Raw genomic sequence first — 20,045 nt, forward strand, 5'->3', positions numbered from 1 at the left:
TAAGATTTAAAATTAAATCACATTTATGATTTTAACAATTAGTTTTGATAATATAAATGCCATTTAACAGAAAATTGACATAAATGTGACCATAATTAATTTTTACAACATAGCCGACAACAACCGATTTAGTGTTAAAATTCCCCGGTATGTTTTAGTAAATTTACCGTACCCAGGGTTTGGGCCTTACTAACTGTATTATTATTATATCTCACCGACTACCTTTACCTTGAAATTTATGTAAATTCCGGCTTTCTTTACTTTTATTTTTCATTCATTTGATTACACAATTGTTGACGTATCTCGTGGAAAATTATTTGAATCTTTGGATTTTAATGACGACAAGCTGGAAGTGTCAATTTATTTTAAAAACGAATCTAAGATGTATGTACATGTAAGTATTGTGTGTTTGTCATGCATAATTAAGTGTTTTCCAGAAAAAATTGAGTAACCAGTTATATGGCCGGCAACTATGCAGTAAAACGAAAGCATTTGTGACATTTACTTGATATATTTGGGAAAAGTAGCCGGCATCAAGAGTAAATGTAACCGGCAAAATCACTGGCTGCCGGTATTTAAGTTAAGAGAACACTGATAATAGTAAACTAAATCTCTACGACAGGATTACAGCTTTGTAAAATTGTTTTTTGGGTGATAATGGTTAGCAATTCATACAAATGTTATTAAAAAATATTGTGGTTTAAAATTCATTTTGAGAATGGGATGGAAGAACAGAAAATGAAAGGGTATACAGGGATGAAAATTAGTGGTTTCCCGTGAGCCCGGGGCAAGTAGTTTTGGCCTGGACAACTCAATTTCCAAAGTTGATAGTCCGGCCGGGCAACTTGTTTTTTTTTTTTAAAGCTTAAAACAATTCAGTGCAATAAAAATTGAATAACAATTGACCACCATGGATCAATACTAGTTAAATAACATTCATTATTAAGGAATAGAAAATGATTAAATTCAGACTCATAATAAAACATCATTCATTGAGAAGTGCAATGTCAGCAAATTTATTTAATTATCTATTATTTTATTAAAAGAAAGTATAATATACACATGTACATAATTCTGGGCTGGTTATTCTTTATCTGGGCAACCAACATACTAAAGATGGTTGTCAGTGCGGGCAACCAATAGTAATAAGTTAGTTTTAATCAATGAAATATCTTTGTAACTTTATTGTTATAAGTATTGCATTAAAGTTGTGATTTAGGTAAGCTTGTCGTTTATAGTAAATTTACTTTTTAGCTCGACTATTATATATGAAATATATATAGAGGAGCTATCCTACTCAACCCGGCATCGGCATAAGCGTGCAAATGTTATAGTTTGCGTACCATCCCAAATATTTCCTATGTCCCTTGACATATTTTGCATACGTGTTAACCAACATGACCCCAACCTAAAAACAAGAGCAGACAACTGTATCACTTGCATTTTGTAAGAATTATGACCCTTTTTCCACGTAGAATATGCATATTATTTATAAATCTACAGTGTTCGAAATTTGCACTAGCCCGGGGCTAGTTGATCTCGTTTTGGGCTACTGAATTTCCATGGGTACTAGCCCGATTGGCCTATTGATTTTTCAAACATTTGAAATAAAAAATGCTCAAAAATATTATTTTCATCCATCGCTTGAACCATATCTTGCGTTTATTTAGCGTCGTATTGCGTTTCCTCACCCTTCCGATTATGTTGACATGACGAGAGTTTGAATGACAAATTTTTTTTTGATACTGTGCGAATAAAATGCGGATCTACCCAGGTTGTTCAATTTGCTGTACTTTCAGCAAACCATACAAGTCTACAAATGTTTTTAATGTCCCCCATCTTGGATTTGTAATGATCTATTGACAAATCAACGCATTGAACTATCATATTTTAATAGAATATGTCAACCAAATTATATATTGATTGCGTAGTTGCTTGGTTACTTTTTACTGGTTTTCAGTTTAGGCAGTTTAACGATATGCATATTTTATTTCACGTGCAAAGACTTATATTGATATGTTTTTGGACAGTTGTTTCCGGATACGGTATTATCTGTCGATTTTAATTTATTTTCGACTTTCTTGATAAAAAAATATCTAGAATGATGAATACACATGCGATTTTACGGATGGTCTGGTTGATATTTTTTTACATTGTACTCACCAGAATTGGACCTAGAAAGACTATAAAAAAGAACAATAAGCTAGGGGGAGGAGACACTGCCCTCTATTCGCTTTATCATACGGCCTCAGACTTTAGGCTTAATGTTTCGGATTTCTAATTTAGGACAATTGACATCTAAAATTATTTACAGATTGGATAACAAAACCTTTGCTTCTTGACTGCATGTTAGGTATTGATTGACGAATATCGTCATACATAAATATTATAATCGTATTGTGTCATTGAAATATTATAATAACATTTCCTGCTAATTGGGATCAACTGTTAGTTGCAATCCTCATCATTACACCCTACCTGCAATAAAAACTATCCAGAACCGTCAAAAATATAAACTTATTTTAAAAACTTGTGATAAACAGTTCGGGCTAGTAAACTTTGGTTCGGGATAGTGAAAAAATCCATCTGGTAGCCCGAACGGGCTAGTGGTTTAAAAAGTGAAATTCGCACACTGACTTTATGTTAAATTGTGCGTAACACCCCAAATATTTCCTATATCCCTTGATATATTGCTTTCATATCTTGAATAATGTTAACGTGCATATTTTTATTAACGTCTTGTTATTGTAGTGTACATATTTTTCGGATTTCGGACAGTTCATTCATCGAGTATTATTGTTGTGGTTTTGTGAGTACTCTTCATGTAAAATACTGCTGTTTAGATGTTCAGTTTTAGTCGTATATCAGGATTCAATACCTATACCTTAGTGAAAATGGCATTGGAAGAACATTTGTTCATTGCATTAGATAGAATTAAACATTATTATTATCTATCTATCTTATTGTTTATTGCAGTTTCAGTAATATTCTGTCTATAAATGATTTCAACATGATATAATTATAAATCATGGCAGGCTAGGAAATGTGTATATATGAAGCAAAAATTAAAAATAGACAGTTCATTTTTTTCCCATTTACATGTATGTATATTTATCTATGTAGACATCTTTTGTGGTAAACAGTTATGCAACATGTCAGAAAACGCCCAGGACAAATATATCGACATAATGATTTTTTCACTTATGTGGGTGTATGTTGGCTCCACTTCACACGATACAGTCATTGTAGTTTAATTGAAAAATGCATCTTACAATGTGAGATGAGTTCTGGGTTCAAGCCCCAGCAGTGGCCTATCAAGTGTGAAATACGGAGCCATTATCATTAAATATACACAGTTCTTTCTTTAAACAATACAATTAAATATAAGGAATAATGTTAAAGGGGCATTGCTGCTTAGCTATTTTTGACATTGAATAACAGGGTTTATATACACCTCAAGGATAAATGCTTCTAAATTTGTAAAAAAACAAACCAGTCGAAGAGTGCAGAATATTAAACATTTGCAACTTTCTGATGTCTAAAATGTCTTAAATGCCACTTTAAGTTTGTTTTTTTTTTGTACAAAATGACCCATTTTGTGCTGTCCATTATCGGTTAATGTTTTACGCTGTCAGGTCCAGAAGCGCTCATTCTGTAGCTTGTTTGGACCATAATCTATAATGCGACCAAGTTTCAGCAGATTCGGCCCAGTGGTTCTGATTTTATACCCTGTGCCTATTGAGTATAAGTACTATTACTCACTGATTTATGCATTATGAGCTCGGCTGTTTTCGGAAAAAACCTCAGGTTTTGTCATAGCCAGCTCATTGTGTCATGTCGTGTCTTTTCGCCATCCGGCGTCTGCCATGCTAAAACCTTAACATGAACCCATTGTACCCACAATTTTTTTTCGTACCCATTTGTTTGTACCCAAATATTTTTCGTACCCAATGTTTTTCGTACCCAAATGTTTTTTGTACCCATTTTTTTCGTACCCAATTTTCTTTTTTCGTACCCCAATTTTTTTTCGTACCCAATTTTTATTTATCGTACCCAAATTGTTTTCGTACCCACATGTTTTCGTACCCAATTTTTTTTTTGTACCCACTTTTTTCGTAACCACTTTTTTTGTACCCAAATTTTTTTGTACCCAATTTTTTTCCGTACCCAAATTTTTTTCGTACCCATTTTTTTTCTACCCAATTTTTCTTCGTACCAAAATTTTTTTCGTACCCAACTGTTTTTGTACCCAAATTTTTTTATTCGTACCCATTTATTTTTTTCGTACCAAATTTTTTTTGTCGAAATAATCGGCTTTCAATTTGATTTGATCTCCCCACTCATTCCATCCCGCGAAACCCTTAAGGTGTCGCAACTCTGGTAACAGAAATGATCACACAGAGATATAATCACTTACCCCATTTCAAATATTTTCCAGCTAAAAAATCTCTCCCACACGTCTTTTTTAGTGTATTTGTATTGTTTTTATGGAGCCGAAGTACATCTCACAGAATATCCATCCGACATCCGTTGTTTTCACTTTCGTTATTAAAAACTCCGTTTAAAAGAATTATTTTTACATTTAGGTTGTTGAAGCGAATTATTATTATATATTATCAATAAAATAGTATACCGTGATGAATTGAACGGAATTTCGTATCGATCTTTCTGTCAGTCTGTAAGCGTACTATTTTGTGCGCAATAATACAAGTGCATGTGATTCGACAACAATTCTAAACATTGGTGAAATGCTTCTTACAAAGTTATTTTTGGAGTGTTTATGAGGTCTGACCATGCAGTTTGCACACATCAACGGGAAGATTACAATTCAATGCATTTGTCATCGTCAACCGGCTGGAATGTCAATGAGGCGATGAGTGAGTTTTTAGCATGTTTCTTTCGATTTTATTAAATTAAAAATGGCTGCCCCCATCGTCATGAAATGACATGTGTTCGAGTTTTGATATTTCTAGATATGTAAACTTTTTTTTACTATTAAAGCGTAACTTGCCCTCATCAATGTCGATATTATTAACTAGTTATATAATTTTCCGCCGAAATACGTTGAATAAACACCATTCAGATTTTTGAAAATAATGTCTATTTTTGTGTTAAAATCGCTTTGTATTTTTATTGATTATGTCGATGGTATGAGACGTTGCTGCACAAAATTGGTAGCAGTTTGAAGGAAAACCATCCTTTTAAGCAAATATTTATACATTTTCAATGTGGCACTCTTCGTTTAGTCAAATTTGAGTTCAATGCTAGGGGCCCCACATTTTTCAAACTAAAGCCTCTACATGAACCTTTACTGTGGATATGTTAAATAAAATCATTGTTTTCACTGCAAGGACGGTCAGGAATTAAGTGTGAAAAATAGATTGTGTTTGATGTGTATACTTGGGTTTTCAGGGGTTTTTCAGATTTGATGAGTTGTCGCAGAGACGTAGATACGTCTCTGGTTGTCGAGGTTAAAAATGAGACATCTTTCTTTTCATGATTCTCATGTTTTATTTTTATAGAACATAGCAAATGTGATCAATTAAAATCTAGTAATAGTGTTATTGTGTCAAAAACAGATAACAGGCTATGTCCGGTATATATGCCGCCGCAATATACATTACATTAAATTCAAACGAATATCTTTTTAAAAAAGTTAGATTTTTTAAAAATAAAGGAAATTATGTTTTATGTGACACAGATTCTCCTTTATCATATACCAGGGCAAGGAGATATTTTTAAAAGCAATTCAGAGCATAGGGGAAGATAAGTCTCGGGTCGGACTTCACAGTCTGCGGAGAGGGGAAGCCTCCGCTGCTGCTTAAAGCGGAAAAATCACAGATGGTAAATTGTTAGCCAAGCACGGTCGTTGGAAATCAGAAGCATCGGTTGGTGGATATGTTCATTTCAGTGTAGAAAATAAATTATCAGTAGCAAAAAGTTGGGTGATGTGATAAAAAAATAATATGTTTGGCTAAAATGCGATTTACATACTTTAAGTTTCTTCTTTGTTTATTCGATAAAAGCGGACCGCCTTCAGCATTTGGTGTTTGTTGTAATGTTTGTTATTTGTTTGCTAGTAAGCAAATAATTTATTTATTTTCGGACGAACGAAGTGAGGGAGAAAATAATATCGATTTTTGCCAGACGATTATATCCCTGGCGTATGTATTCCGCGCTTCTCGCAATATAAAGGGCGGGTTAATAATACTGGTTTAAAACTTCTTGATTTGTGTAAACAAACCGGTTTGCGTATAGTTAACGGTCGGCCTTCCCGACACCGTCCTAGTTTTTTACACCGCATGACACTTGCTGTATTTCCACGTGATTACCACCCACGCATTGTTCAGAGTCAGCTGATTTAAGGTTTGTGCTGCTATTTTTAGCTGCAGTTTTCATGACCGGTCTATTTTGGGAATTATCCCGATTATATGGCAGACTGTGACCGCTTTTCTGCCCTTGAAATCGACCGTGCTTCTCGTGGACGTCCTCATGCAGGTACTTTTACATTTGTGGGCAAATGTGGGTTGCTTATATCACATATCTACGGTGGCATAGAGGTGACATTCACTTCTTTTTTAAAATTGCTCTCCTCTTTTTTCTATCTCGTGGCCACGAGTTAGCTATGTCGTGGCCACGAGATAGAAAAAAAGAGGAGTGCAAAACTAGATAAAAGCGGCGTACACTTTAAAAAAGAGCGGTGCTTCTCTTTTTTTTAATTGCTCTCCTCTTTTTTTCTATCTCGTGGCCACGAGTTAGCTATGTCGATGCCACGAGATAGAAAAAAGAGGAGTGCAAAACAAAATAAAAGCGGCGTACAGTTCAAAAAAGAGCGGTGCAGTAAATAAAGGCAGTGTGCATTAAACAAAAGAGGAGAGACTTTGCGCTATCTCGAGATCCCGAGTTAGTCAGCCAATCAAATTTTGCGTAACATGTGTAAATATTCTGTACGCATATATAGCTGGTCAAAGAAGGCAAGGCTCTGATATAACATAACATACTACTATTAGTACTACTATTTCTGCTACTACTACTGCTGCTGTTGTTGTTGTTGCCATTGTTACTACTACTTGGTTTTGTGATTACACATGAGAGCTTTGTGCACATTAAAAGCATAGTCTAAATATTCCATGCATGGTTATCCACAAAATAAATCACCCGGTACGGTTTACAGACGCACGAGCGGTTCAAAAGTATGTAATCCGTCCGATACAGTTTCTGAAACCGAACAAACCGTCCCGGACGGTTAAGGATAGTTTTGGACCAGTTCGTACACCATATAACTATACAAACCGTCCCGGACGGTTCCCTAAACTGTACTACTACTACTACTACTACTACTACTACTACGACGACGACGACGACGACGACGACTACTACTACTACTACTACTACTACTACTACTACTACTACTACTACTACTACTACTACTACTACTACTACTACTACTACTACTATTACTACTGCTGCTACTACTACTACTACTACTACTACTACTACTACTACTACTACTACTACTACTACTACTACTGCTGCTGCTACTACTACTACTACTACTTCTACTACTACTACTACTTCTACTACTACTACTACTACTACTACTACTACTGCTACTCCTACTACTACTACTACTACTACTACTTCTACTACTACTACTACTACTACTACTACTACTACTACTACTACTACTACTACTACTACTACTACTACTACTACTACTACTACTACTACTACTGCTGCTGCTGCTACTACTACTACTACTACTTCTACTACTACTACTACTTCTACTACTACTACTACTACTACTACTACTACTGCTACTCCTACTACTACTACTACTACTTCTACTACTACTACTACTACTACTACTACTACTACTACTACTACTACTACTACTACTACTACTACTACTACTACAACTACAACTACTACTACTACTATATATATTTTTCAGTGTGCTTTCAATAGTTGCTTTATATGAAGTCAATGATGCGTGCAATTTTCCAATGCTTGTCAACGCGAATAGTATATATGGTGATACGACCGGAACAAAAACTAGGACACAGTGTTTAGGTTGTAAACAGGTATAACTGGTTACTTCGTTAGTTATCACTGACGTATTATTTATAACTTTGTTCCGTGTCTGGATATATGGAATAGGAATAAATACGATTTCTTAATTATTAAGGTAAGGTATAGCTATTTATTATATTTGAATACCTGTGTATTTAGTTAGCCTTAGATTGAACAGGGCCGTATGGAATATAACAAGTAAATCAGCACCTTTCTGAAGTCTAAAGCTTTAAATATTGGTGTGAACATCATTGACTACTACTTGACAGCCAGCTGGGGAGGGCCGGGCCCCATGCCCCCTCCCCCCCCCCCCCTCATGCGCACGGGCCTGCTGAATCATTCCTCATACCGACGTTACTTTAAGCATTCCTATATCGTTGTGTCCAACGGTTCGAATATGAAATATTGATTTACTGTTCAAATCAAGGAATTTAGGTACTACTGATGTATTCGACCATCTCATGTAGGATTAAGTTCGCTGCATAGTATCTATTATATCGAGCTAGATTGTTAAACATAAGTATTACAGATCACTCAGTTTTTAGCATAGGTGCGTTTACGCACCTATGCTTATGGTATATACCACATTTCGAAAATCCACATCCATCGGTTGCCCTTTATGAAGCCTTACCTGATCAAAAATCAGACGAAATATCTATTTAATTTAGTATATGGTCATTCTTACAATTTTTTTTTGAAACGTTTTTCTAACGTTTTCTTCCAAGAATATTGCTGACACCGTTTTTAGTGAATTTTTCTAAGACCGTTTTATGTCAAAAAATCTTCTTATAACCTAAAACAAATTTCGTTCGTAAAACAATTCTATCTGCACTATAAATCTCAATCTCCTACGCAGTGGCCTTTCTTATACTAGAAGTTACTGACCGGGCGAAGCAAGGGAAGTAACTGCTGTGAGGAGTTTCTATAAAAATCTGCATTCAGAAATCTGTATTCAGAACTCAATTTGTTGTGCACGTCTGCATCTAACGCTTACCACAAGTTTTACGACAAATTCTTGACGCAGACGAATAGGGTAGCGTCTATTTTCATTTGTGAAAAGAATAGAGAAAAGAATCGATACAGATCTGTCCGTGCTTAAATTTTGAAAGGCTTGGGTAATTATTTTTCATAAGCGTTTCAAACACTGATGTAAAAATGGAAAGATTATCTATTTAAATAGTCGGTAATTGTTTGAAATTATTGATTTGAGAAATTCGCGGATGGCGATATCGAACTACATTATACCACGTGACGCCATTCTTCCCTGTATCTTGCACCTATGCTTTTAACGCCATCGGCGCTCTCGTTTAACTAATACGTTTATTTATTATTCTAACTTTTATGACAGTAATAATATTTCTTTGAATATTACGTAAGTTATAATCTCGCTACTAATCAGTTTGAAAAAGAAATATGTTTCTTCAATTGATATTAAAACAAAAATATTAAATATCGTTCATTTGGTTTGAGTACAAACTAATATTACCATATTGGTGTGATATTAAAGTAATTACATTGACAACAATAACAATTTATTCAGAGAAATCATATGGCTGAACTGATAACGAATGCGAGAAGTGTATATGAACTTACGAAACACCGGAAGTTCCGCACCTCGTGAAGTGTATAACAAACATCACGATTCATTGCAAAATGTATGAATAATTTAACGTTTTATGTTGGTATGAGGTCATAATAGCGCATCGGGAAAGGTGTTAGATTGAAACAATAAATGAGTAATGTGTAGCCACCCTCTTATCGATGATTTGTAATGTAGCCGAAGGGTTTGAAAACGATTTGGTGATTGATATAAAGAATTTGGGGATGCATATGTCACCATTAAGGAAATTATAGTATATGTATAGAAAAGGAAATACACTGCCTACTGCTTTTAAAACGGAACGGGTGAAATGTATACCTTGATAACGGTATTTTTTTGTTTGAAGTAAATTTAATTTTGATTTTATGCGACATTGTAATTTTTTCTATGATAAAATAAATATTTGCTCAATTTGATCGAATTCACGTGTCCAAAGATGCAGTGGAGGAACCAAAAAATACTAGGACGAACTCCTACCAATAATATGTAACTAGTTATCTATTTTTTGAAAAAAGAATGAGCTATTGTCATCACCTTGGCGTCGGCGTCGGCGTTGGCGTCGGCGTCGGCGTCGGCGTCCGGTTAAGTTTTGCGTTTAGGTCAACTTTTCTCAGAAAGTATCAATGCTATTGCATTCAAACTTGGTACACTTACTTACTATCATGAGGGGACTGGGCAGGCAAAGTTAGATAAGTCTGGCGTGCATTTTTACTGAATTATGTGCCCTTTTTATACTTAGAAAATTGAAAATTTTCGTTAAGTTTTGCGTTTAGGTCCACTTTGTTCAGAAAGTATCAATGCTATTGCATTCAAACTTGGTACACTTACTTACTATCATGAGGGGACTGGGCAGGCAAAGTTAGATAACTCTGGCGTGCATTTTTACTGAATTATGTGCCCTTTTTATACTTAGAAAATTGAAAATTTTCGTTAAGTTTTGCGTTTAGGTCCACTTTGTTCAGAAAGTATCAATGCTATTGCATTCAAACTTGGTACACTTACTTACTATCATGAGGGGACTGGGCAGGCAAAGTTAGATAACTCTGGCGTGCATTTTGACAGAATTATGTGCCCTTTTTATACTTAGAAAATTGAAAATGTTGGTTAAGTTTTGTGTTTAGGTCCATTTTATTTCTTAAGTATCAAAGCTATTGCTTTCATACTTGCAACACTTACTAACTATCATTATGGGACTGTGCAGGCAAAGTAATGTAACTCTGACTGGCATTTTGACAGAATTATGTGCCCTTTTTATACTTAGAAAATTGAAAATTTGTATAAGTTTTGTGTTTAGGTCCACTTTATTCCTACAGTATCAAAGCTATTGCTTTCATACTTGCAACACTTATTAACTATCATAAGGGGACTGTGCAGGCAAAGTAATGTAACTCTGACTGGCATTTGGACGGAATTATGGGCCCTTTATACTTAGAAAATTAAAAATTTGGTTAAGTTTTGTGTTTTGGTCCACTTTACCCCTAAAGTATCATAGATATTGCTTTCATACTTGGAACACTCGCAAACTATCATAAGGGTACAGTAAAAGGACAAGTTGCATAACTCTGGTTGTCATTTTTACGGAATTATGACCCTTTTTTTACTTAGTAACTTTGAATATATGGTTAAATTTTGTGTTTCGATCCACTTTACTTCTTAAGTATCAAGGCTATTGCTTTCAAACTTCAAATACTTTCATGCTATCATGAGGTTACTGTACCTGGCAAGTTGAATTTTACCTTGACCTTTGAATGACCTTGACTCTCAAGGTCAAATTATTAAATTTTGCTAAAATTACCATAACTTCTTTATTTATGATTAGATTTGATTGATACTTTGACAAAACTACTCTTACCTGACATACCACAATAGACTCCACCAAAACCATCCCGAATCCCCCCTATTTTTTTTAAAGATCATCTCACAAATGACCACCACACCCTCACACTATACCCCCACCCCCCCCACCCCCCAATTTTTTTTAAACGGTTAAAAAACTATTTATTTTTATTATTTTATGTTTGAAATACCGTCCAACCATCGCACCCAAGAATCCCCCCTCCCCCCTCCCCCACTCGAATCCCCCCCCCCATTTTTTTAAAGATCATCTCACAAATTACCATCACACCCTCACACAAAACCTCCCCCCCCCCACCTCATCCCCCCCCCCCCTCCATTTTTTTTGAAACGGTTAAAAAACACAAATATTTATTTTTATTATTTTATGTTTGAAATACCGTCCAACCATCGCACCCAAGAATCCACACCCCCACCACCCACCCCCCCCCCCGATTTTATTTTGCATTTTTTTCGCATTTTTGGAAGATAATGTAATAAATGTCCACACACACCCCTCTTCACTCCATCCCTCCCTCCTTTGTGATTGAAAATGAGAGTCCGTTCACCTTTAAAAAGAAAATAGATGAGCGGTCTGCACCCGCAAGGCGGTGCTCTTGTATTAAAGAAAATTTAAATCGTCGGCGACAATTGGTGAATTTGTTTTTCACTGTCGTTTTTTTTCAGGTTATGGAGTATTACACAATTCTTGTGTTTACCCTGATGAAATGGGTCATGGGGTACAGCCGGTTGCCCCCACGCGATGCCTGTAACACAATGGTCCCAGCTCACGGAGTCTCTGCACAGACTGGTGCCAACCCGTACCGGATTGTTATGACCAAGGCTACTTATTCTCCATCAGAAAATATTCAAGGTTATAAAACTGAGCGTGTTGTGTTTTTTGTTGTTGTTGTTTTTAGTCGTTACTGTTTAACCGAACATTTCACATTAAATTACCTTTATCAATAGCCTATATTTTTTGGGGATATTTCCCGCAAATGTACGAAAATGAATACATTCGAAATTTTGAATGGCTGATTTGAGAAAATAACAACAGAACATTAGCCACATCACTGCGTTTGTGTACATTGTAAAGGATATAACAATGTTTAGTGAAGTGAATTCCGGACTACTCTCTGACTAATCATACGAACCATCGTTTTCCCGAGTTGCAATTACGCGTTAAAATCCATCTCGGAGAATTTCTTTGTCAATACTCGGTTGTATTGTATTGTATTGTATTTATTTTGACCTTGCGGTCAAGGATAACCCATGAAAGGGCAAGCACTTATTTCCAACGGGGTCCTTTGGTTTTGCTGAAGAGACAGCAAGCAGAAGAGACAGTATTGGGATACAAGGAATCCGGGTGCGATACCCTAGCTCTTTGCGAATAGATACCTTGGTTCTTTTACGTGCTCAGTGTATAGCACCGATGCACGCGAGAATTACCTTGGTTTCATACCAGTACATCTCTAATTGGGTGGGAAACACTTGAAGCATTTCTGAAATTTCCAGTGCCCCGGCCGGGATTTGAACCGGGGACCTCTGGAATGGTAGACCAGAGTGTCACCACTGGACCACCGCACCACCATAATGCAGTTTTGCTTTAAAGGGGCCTTTTCACGTTTTGGTTAATTGAAAAAATAAAAAAAGTTTCAGATTCTTAAATTTTCGTTGTAGTGGTTATACTGAATATGACCCTGCTCTAAAATATAAATTATATGAATCTTTTGACGATTTAAAAACCTGAAATTATAAAGCGTTGCAGCGCGAACCGATTAAATAATTTGGAGAGTTCTGTTGTTGTCGTAATATGTTGTGATACTACGGCGATAGCTTATACAAAGAAAAAAAATTATCACTCATTAAATGAGCACGGATGGCCGAATGGTCTAAGCCATAGACTTTAACTCCAGGGGTCAGTGATTCGAGCCCAGTTAAGGGTTACTTTTTTCTTTCTTGAATTGTATTCCTGTTTTTATGGAGTTTTTTTAGATCCAATGTTAACATTTAACAATATAAAACATTTACCGACAAACTTCAATACATGCTAAAATCTGTGATAGGCCCGTTTAAAGGTATACAGAGTCACGCAGTTAAATGAAAGAAATTGATGAAAATCTACCGCTAAAGAATACTTATTTGCATTGTGAGAAACCATGCTCAGCCAAAAAAAGTTAAGTGTCATGATAATAGCGAAGTCGTATAATTATCTAACCACAAATTTTCTAGCTCAAGAAAGCCTGAATAAGCTACCGAAAATTGTCATGTTGCGATAAAATGCACAGTTTAACTTCAATTTTATATCAAAAAGTATTGTGATTAGATGTTCCAATTACAAAACATCAGATTTTTTTTGAGACCTGCGTCATGCGAAAAAGGGGTTTTATGCCTTATGCGACCAGCGTAGCTACCGCCCAGCCAGTGCATTGTGCAGTCCTTTTAGGAGATAACTAATGTAACCACGAAATCTTGCGTGATAGTATAGCGTACAGCGTATGACCAGAATGCGCGTTTGCTTGAGCTAACGCTAACCAGAACGTCATAAGACCCATTATCGCAGGGCACAGTCTAAAATGGTTATTTTGATGTGTGGATGGAAAATTGCATCCTAATCAAATATCAACATACCGGTTATTTCGATGCCGCAAAAATAAAGTCATAATAAGCCACGTTGGGCCACAAATGGTGTGATATCCCGTAGAATAATTTTTACTTACGAACACTATTGTGTGGTTTGAAAATACGTGCACTTAATAACACACATTTCACGCAGTGGATATGCGATTTAAAAGTGAATAAAAAACAACACCAATACATACACGGTTGTTTTAAATTCAATCATTAGATAAGTAAATCTTCCAGCTGTATTTTATTGCACAGTCATGATATACGCCCAGTATCTTTTAAAATATATTTATTGTTCAGAATAATGTGTATTATTGGATCATGTATATTTCCTCTTGGTATAAATTGAGTTTAAAAGTCAAAGTAAAAGAACATTATACGTTAAATAAAGTCCAATTATGTTATGAAGTAATGACATTTTGCCGTGCTCTTTGAAAAGGGGGTTTAATGTATGTGCGTAAAGTGTCGTCCCAGATTAGTCTGTGCAGTCTGCACAGGGACTAATCTGGGACGAAACTTTCCGCCTAAACTGTATTTTTCTAAGCAGTGACTTTCTTTAAACAGAAAATATGTTAAAGGCGGAAAGTGTCGTCTCGGATTAGCCTGTGCGGACTGCACATGCTAATCTGTGTCGACTCTTTACGCACATGCATTAAACTACTTTTTCACAGCGAACGACCCATTATATGTAAATTTGAATATGATTGCTGTCTTTAAATGACGTTCAACGCCACAGACCACTTGAGGTCAACATTTTTTTACATCAAGTAATAACGGAAATTGCTTACCGGAAAGTGTTTACGGATACTACAAACACAGGGAAGACTTTTAGATCAAAATGTAATTTACAAGTTACATGTTATCATGAAATGATATGCTTTACTTATCAAAGTCTTTCTTTAAATAAGTATCAATCCGAACTTTCTTGGAGAGATTAAAAGAAAAAAGATGAAGTGCATGTGACTTAATAATACACCACTTAAAAACATATTTGCTAATGAAAATGTTTATATTGGGTCACATAAGAGATATGTTTATTATTTCCAGATAATATCTGCATGACCTAAGCTATCACAATGTAAATTTTAGTGTTTTGCACGCAAATAAAAAGAACAATTCATACAGACTTGATGCGATGACTTTCAGCAATTAATTTCATTTCACATAGCATCGTTGGAAATAAATATTCATTCTGATATTTATTGTTTGTTGTTAACTGAGTTACTCAAGTTTTTTTCATGTAAAATAATGATCATTATATGAAGTATTTAACATTAAATGCGAAATCAGTCCAGGAGAAATAATGTTGATGTTCATGTTATTTTTGCTTTCAGTATCATTACAAGGCATTGTAGCTGGTACGCAGTTTCGAGGGTTCATGATACAGGCTCGTTCTGCTGCTAATTCCATCTAATTACATGACGTATGGAACATTTGCACCGCAGGCTGGTGTGGGGAATCCTTGTGATTTGGTGAGTAATGCCTTCTTTTAACCCATTTATGCCTATTGGACTCTCCCATCCTTCTAAATTGGATCAATTTATTTCCAAAATTAGGGATGTCTAGTATATTTATTTCTATATTTAGAATATGTCTTACAGAAATTCCTTTAAGCAAACAGCGCAGACCCTGATGAAACGCCGCATCATGCGGCGTCTGATCTGGGTCTACGCTGTTTGTCAAGGCTTTTTTCTAGACGCTAGGCATAAATGGGTTAAAGAAACACGTTACAAAGTTGTTTCGACAAAAGTAAATATGATTGGATATCAACCTAGCGTTTTACATATAATTTACCTTTCACAGTTCGATCTTTAACCTTAAGTACTTAGGGTTAGGTCCCAGGTACACAATTGACAGAAAATGGGTTTGTTATAAATTTGACTTCCCCTAGCGCGCGGAAATGATACATCGGTTGCCTAACATAGCACGTTGTAAGGCAATACATTATAATTTAGTCAATTTTAAAGAATCACACCAAGTTCTAAAGTCTAAAAATTCAGGCCGCCGCCACGCACCAACAGACCGGCAATGATGACAAACCGTCCATCAACCTGACTTGGACCGCACCGGACACAAATGTTGGAAGCATCGTGTTTGTGTAAGTGAACGCATTATGGTCCATAGGGATAGTACAGCTGTAAAATGAGAAGTTCAATGCATATTTGTGTAAGTATTTACAAAAGAGCCTCAAAAAAAACTTATTGGACCCTTATAATTTTATTTTAGGCATATTCAAATATTTTATTAATAAAACATTTAATCAATCAAATTGTTAATGTAATATTAATGTGAATAAAAACCAACGGTAATCTTGTATGTCTGGTTTCCTAAGGTACACTGTTGTGCAGCAACGGGTTACGTTTTGGGTGAAGCAGCAGTCTGCGAATTTAACCTACCAAGCCTCTGGGTCTGGGAACCCAGTTCCAACCCAGGCCTCTGCAACTGCTACCTCTACTACTTCCCCAACCACTTCCATTCCTACTACAACACTTAGTGGACCAATAGATAAGGTAAAGCTCGACTTATTTGATATGCAAACTCATAACATAATCACTTGATGGTAAACAACAATGTGTTGTTCGATCTAGTTTAAGTTAATCATATCCAATGCGATGTTAGGAATCAAATGAATATTCTACTTTGCTTCCATTTGTAAATTTCAGGAATAACATGGAATTGCAATACTAATCATTAACTTAAAGAGCCAATTTGAGCTATATTTTTATACAATTCCCTACACAGCTTTTCAATCTCATATTTAGTCTTGAATTAAACTTTAAGCACGTGGATATAGATAAGGCAATATCACATGAACATTAAGTGATCAAGTTGATTTCATTTGTCAATATTTTAATCTGAATTTGTTATCATGCGCACGAAGAAATAACTACTTAACACATGTATGCCTAGTGTCATGAAAAAAGGCCTTGGCAAACATGATGCGGCGTCTCATCTGGGTCTGCGCTGTTTGCTTAAAATAATTTCTGTAAGACATATTCTAAATATAGAAATAAATATACTAGACATCCCTTATTTTGGAAATGAATTGATGCAATTCAGAAGGATGGGGGAGTCCACTAGGCATAAATGGGTTAAATCCCGATTTCAGATCAACCAGCCTGCCGGCTGCGGGAACAATGTGAGCTGCATAATGCCGCGAAACTGCTCACAAAACTGCCAGTACAGCGTCCAGTGGAGGCCTTCCAAGAACAACACCGTGGTGGAATTTGAAGTGAAGAGAAAGACGTCGTCACCCAATTACTACATGGCTCTGGGATTTTCAGAGGACCTGCAGATGGTAATAATGGGCCCAATAATATCTCTGATATTAAGCATATTCAATTCCAATTTTCATCAGTCCATTATTACACTTTTAAATAAATGATGGACATATGCTTTTTGCGAATCCATTTAACCCATTTATGCCTAGAGAAAAAAGGCCTTGGCAAAGAGCGTAGACCCAGATGAGACGCCGCATGATGCGGCGTCTCATCAGGGTCTGCGCTGTTTGCTTTAAAGGAATTTCTGTAAGAAATATTATAAATATAGAAATAAACATACTAGACATCCTTAATTTGAGAAATACATTGATTCAATTTAGAAGGATGGTGGAGTTCACTAGGTATAAATGGGTTAATGTCATCCAATTAGGGCTAAGCACCTGTAATGCAACAGCTGATAAGCAAAGCTTTCTGTAAACTGACTACTCGGATGTGTCTACGTAAAAGCGGTCATAGTGAATAAACATAAAGTGGGCCGTGCTTTGTGAAAAGGGGGTTTACTGCATGTGCGTTTATTGTCGTCCAATATTAGCCTGTGCAGTCCGCACACGCTAATCAGGGACTACATTTTCCGCTTAAACTGAAGTTTTACCAAGAAGACACTTTCTTAAAACGAAAAATACCATGAAAGCGGAAAGTGTCGTCCCTGGTAATCTGGGACGACACGTTTCAAACATGCAGTAAACCCCCTTCTTCACAGAGCACGGCTCATATGCGTCATCCATCTTATTTTAGACCAGCACTGCCATAAAACAAAGCTGACGTCAAATGCTTGCTTAACAGCAATCATATACGAGTTAAGACAATGACATAATGGCATAAACCCTTTCTGCTTTTCAGGGTAGAGATAGTGTGGCACAATGTGTGACACTCGATGGAAGACCAAACACCCTCTCCTCGTATAACGCTGACGGACCATACAAAAGCAACACGAATCTTGATGTGGTATAATCAATAGAAACATTTCTTTCTTTTTTTTCATGCCACGTGTTTAAATATAGCATACCAAACACATACGTTAATATAAGCTACGTTACTGGGTGGCTCTTTCAAATAACTCTTCTAACATTAAGAATGCAAAGTACCGAATGAACTTGTAAAGTGCAAATGCCTTCATCACTAAGATTGGTATGGCCGAGCATTGATAACATATCGTGAGCATAAGCTTCACTTTGTGTAACAGATATATATACTGACCTACTTTCATCATATAGTCTTTATTGTATTGTTCATCTATAGTTGATAAATTAATTTAACAAGAAGAGTATTTCAAGTTCCATTGCTTGCATGTCTTTTGTCGGGGGGTGGGGGGGGGGTGGGGGCGGGGACGTTATCGTGCTTTCATCTGTATTGTGTTCAGGTTAAAGATTCCAATCCTTTTTTCATTCTGTTTATGCTCCGTTGAACAGTTTTAAATTGAACTTGATTATGATTTCTTATACGGAATTGCTTACCAGGTCTAGTATTTTTAACCCATTTTTGTCTAGCGTCTAGAAAAAAGGCATTGGCAAACAGCGTAGACCCAGATGAGACGCCGCATCATGCGACGTCTCATCAGGGTCTGCGCTGTTTGCTTAAAAGAATTTCTGTAAGAAATATTCTTAATATAGTAATAAATATACCAGACATCCCTAATTTTGGAAATAAATTGATCCAATTTTGAATGATTAGAGAATCCACTAGCCATAAATGGGTTAATGTAAGGAGTCCGTGTTTAATATGTTTTATACTGTCAATACATGTCGTCGATAGTTCTTGCTGTTAATGTATTTCCAATTTTACTCTTATTTCACCATGACTATAAACTATAAATATGCTTTCCTGTAAATAATGCTTTTGCAGGCTACGTTTGGCATTACAATGTTGGCTGGCCAATACAAAAACGGTGTACTCACTTGTACATTTGAGAGAAGGGTCAACGTTCTCTCAGGTTCACCATTACGAAACGAGGACAGTCGTTTCTTTGATCTTAGCTACCCATATTTTCTTCTTATTGCTCATGGCACTGCGTATGACGGTTAGTATGAACAACTGCGAAGCAACGTCGTTTTACTTTTCCGCTTCTCCATCTGTGACGAAAATGAGGACATATTGTAGTCTAATTTAAATACCATCACTATTATATAATCTTTAAATGATCATATTATCAATAACTTATTGACACAGAACACGTTTCACTCTTTCATGATATATTTCGCTTTAATACGCTTTGAAGAGTTGCTTTTTTTACAATTGGCTAAATTTTCTTTATATGTTGCTCAACTAAACAGCTGTATATTGACGTAAAAAATCGAATAAACAGGAAATGACTTCCTGACGTTAAAACGGCACCGACGTAATAACACGTGCTTATACAAATACAATTCTACAATAATTATGCTAATGAAAATAAAATGATTTGTATTATGAGGTAAATAATCATGAACTTTTATTATAAAACATAGATTATAATAATAATAATAATAATAATAATAATAATAATAATAATAATAATAATAATAGTAATAACTTCTTTTTCGTTTCGTTTTCCTTCTGTCTTCGTTTTCATGACCGCTTTGCTTCACCCACATTTGAAATTTTAGGCAGTTACTACCGTAAATAATGTTCCACGTTTCCCAACGTTGCCTTTT

At 35.7% G+C, this 20,045-nt stretch overlaps 1 protein-coding gene and 1 long non-coding RNA gene across 2 annotated transcripts in view; one reads left to right on the top strand and one right to left on the bottom strand.

Moving 5' to 3' along the window:
* Positions 1-20,045, bottom strand: part of LOC127868338 (uncharacterized) — a 153,429-nt gene that overhangs the window by 131,285 nt on the left and 2,099 nt on the right. The window lies entirely within an intron of this gene.
* Positions 1-20,045, top strand: part of LOC127868334 (uncharacterized) — a 102,109-nt gene that overhangs the window by 66,912 nt on the left and 15,152 nt on the right. Inside the window, exons 15-16 of the mRNA XM_052409997.1 lie at positions 18,256-18,360; positions 19,258-19,432. Of these exons, the coding sequence (XP_052265957.1) occupies positions 18,256-18,360; positions 19,258-19,432 (280 nt within the window). The remainder of the gene's footprint in view (positions 1-18,255; positions 18,361-19,257; positions 19,433-20,045) is intronic.

Source organism: Dreissena polymorpha, chromosome 2 (genome assembly GCF_020536995.1).
Source record: "Dreissena polymorpha isolate Duluth1 chromosome 2, UMN_Dpol_1.0, whole genome shotgun sequence".
Taxonomy (NCBI): Eukaryota; Metazoa; Mollusca; class Bivalvia; order Myida; family Dreissenidae; genus Dreissena; species Dreissena polymorpha.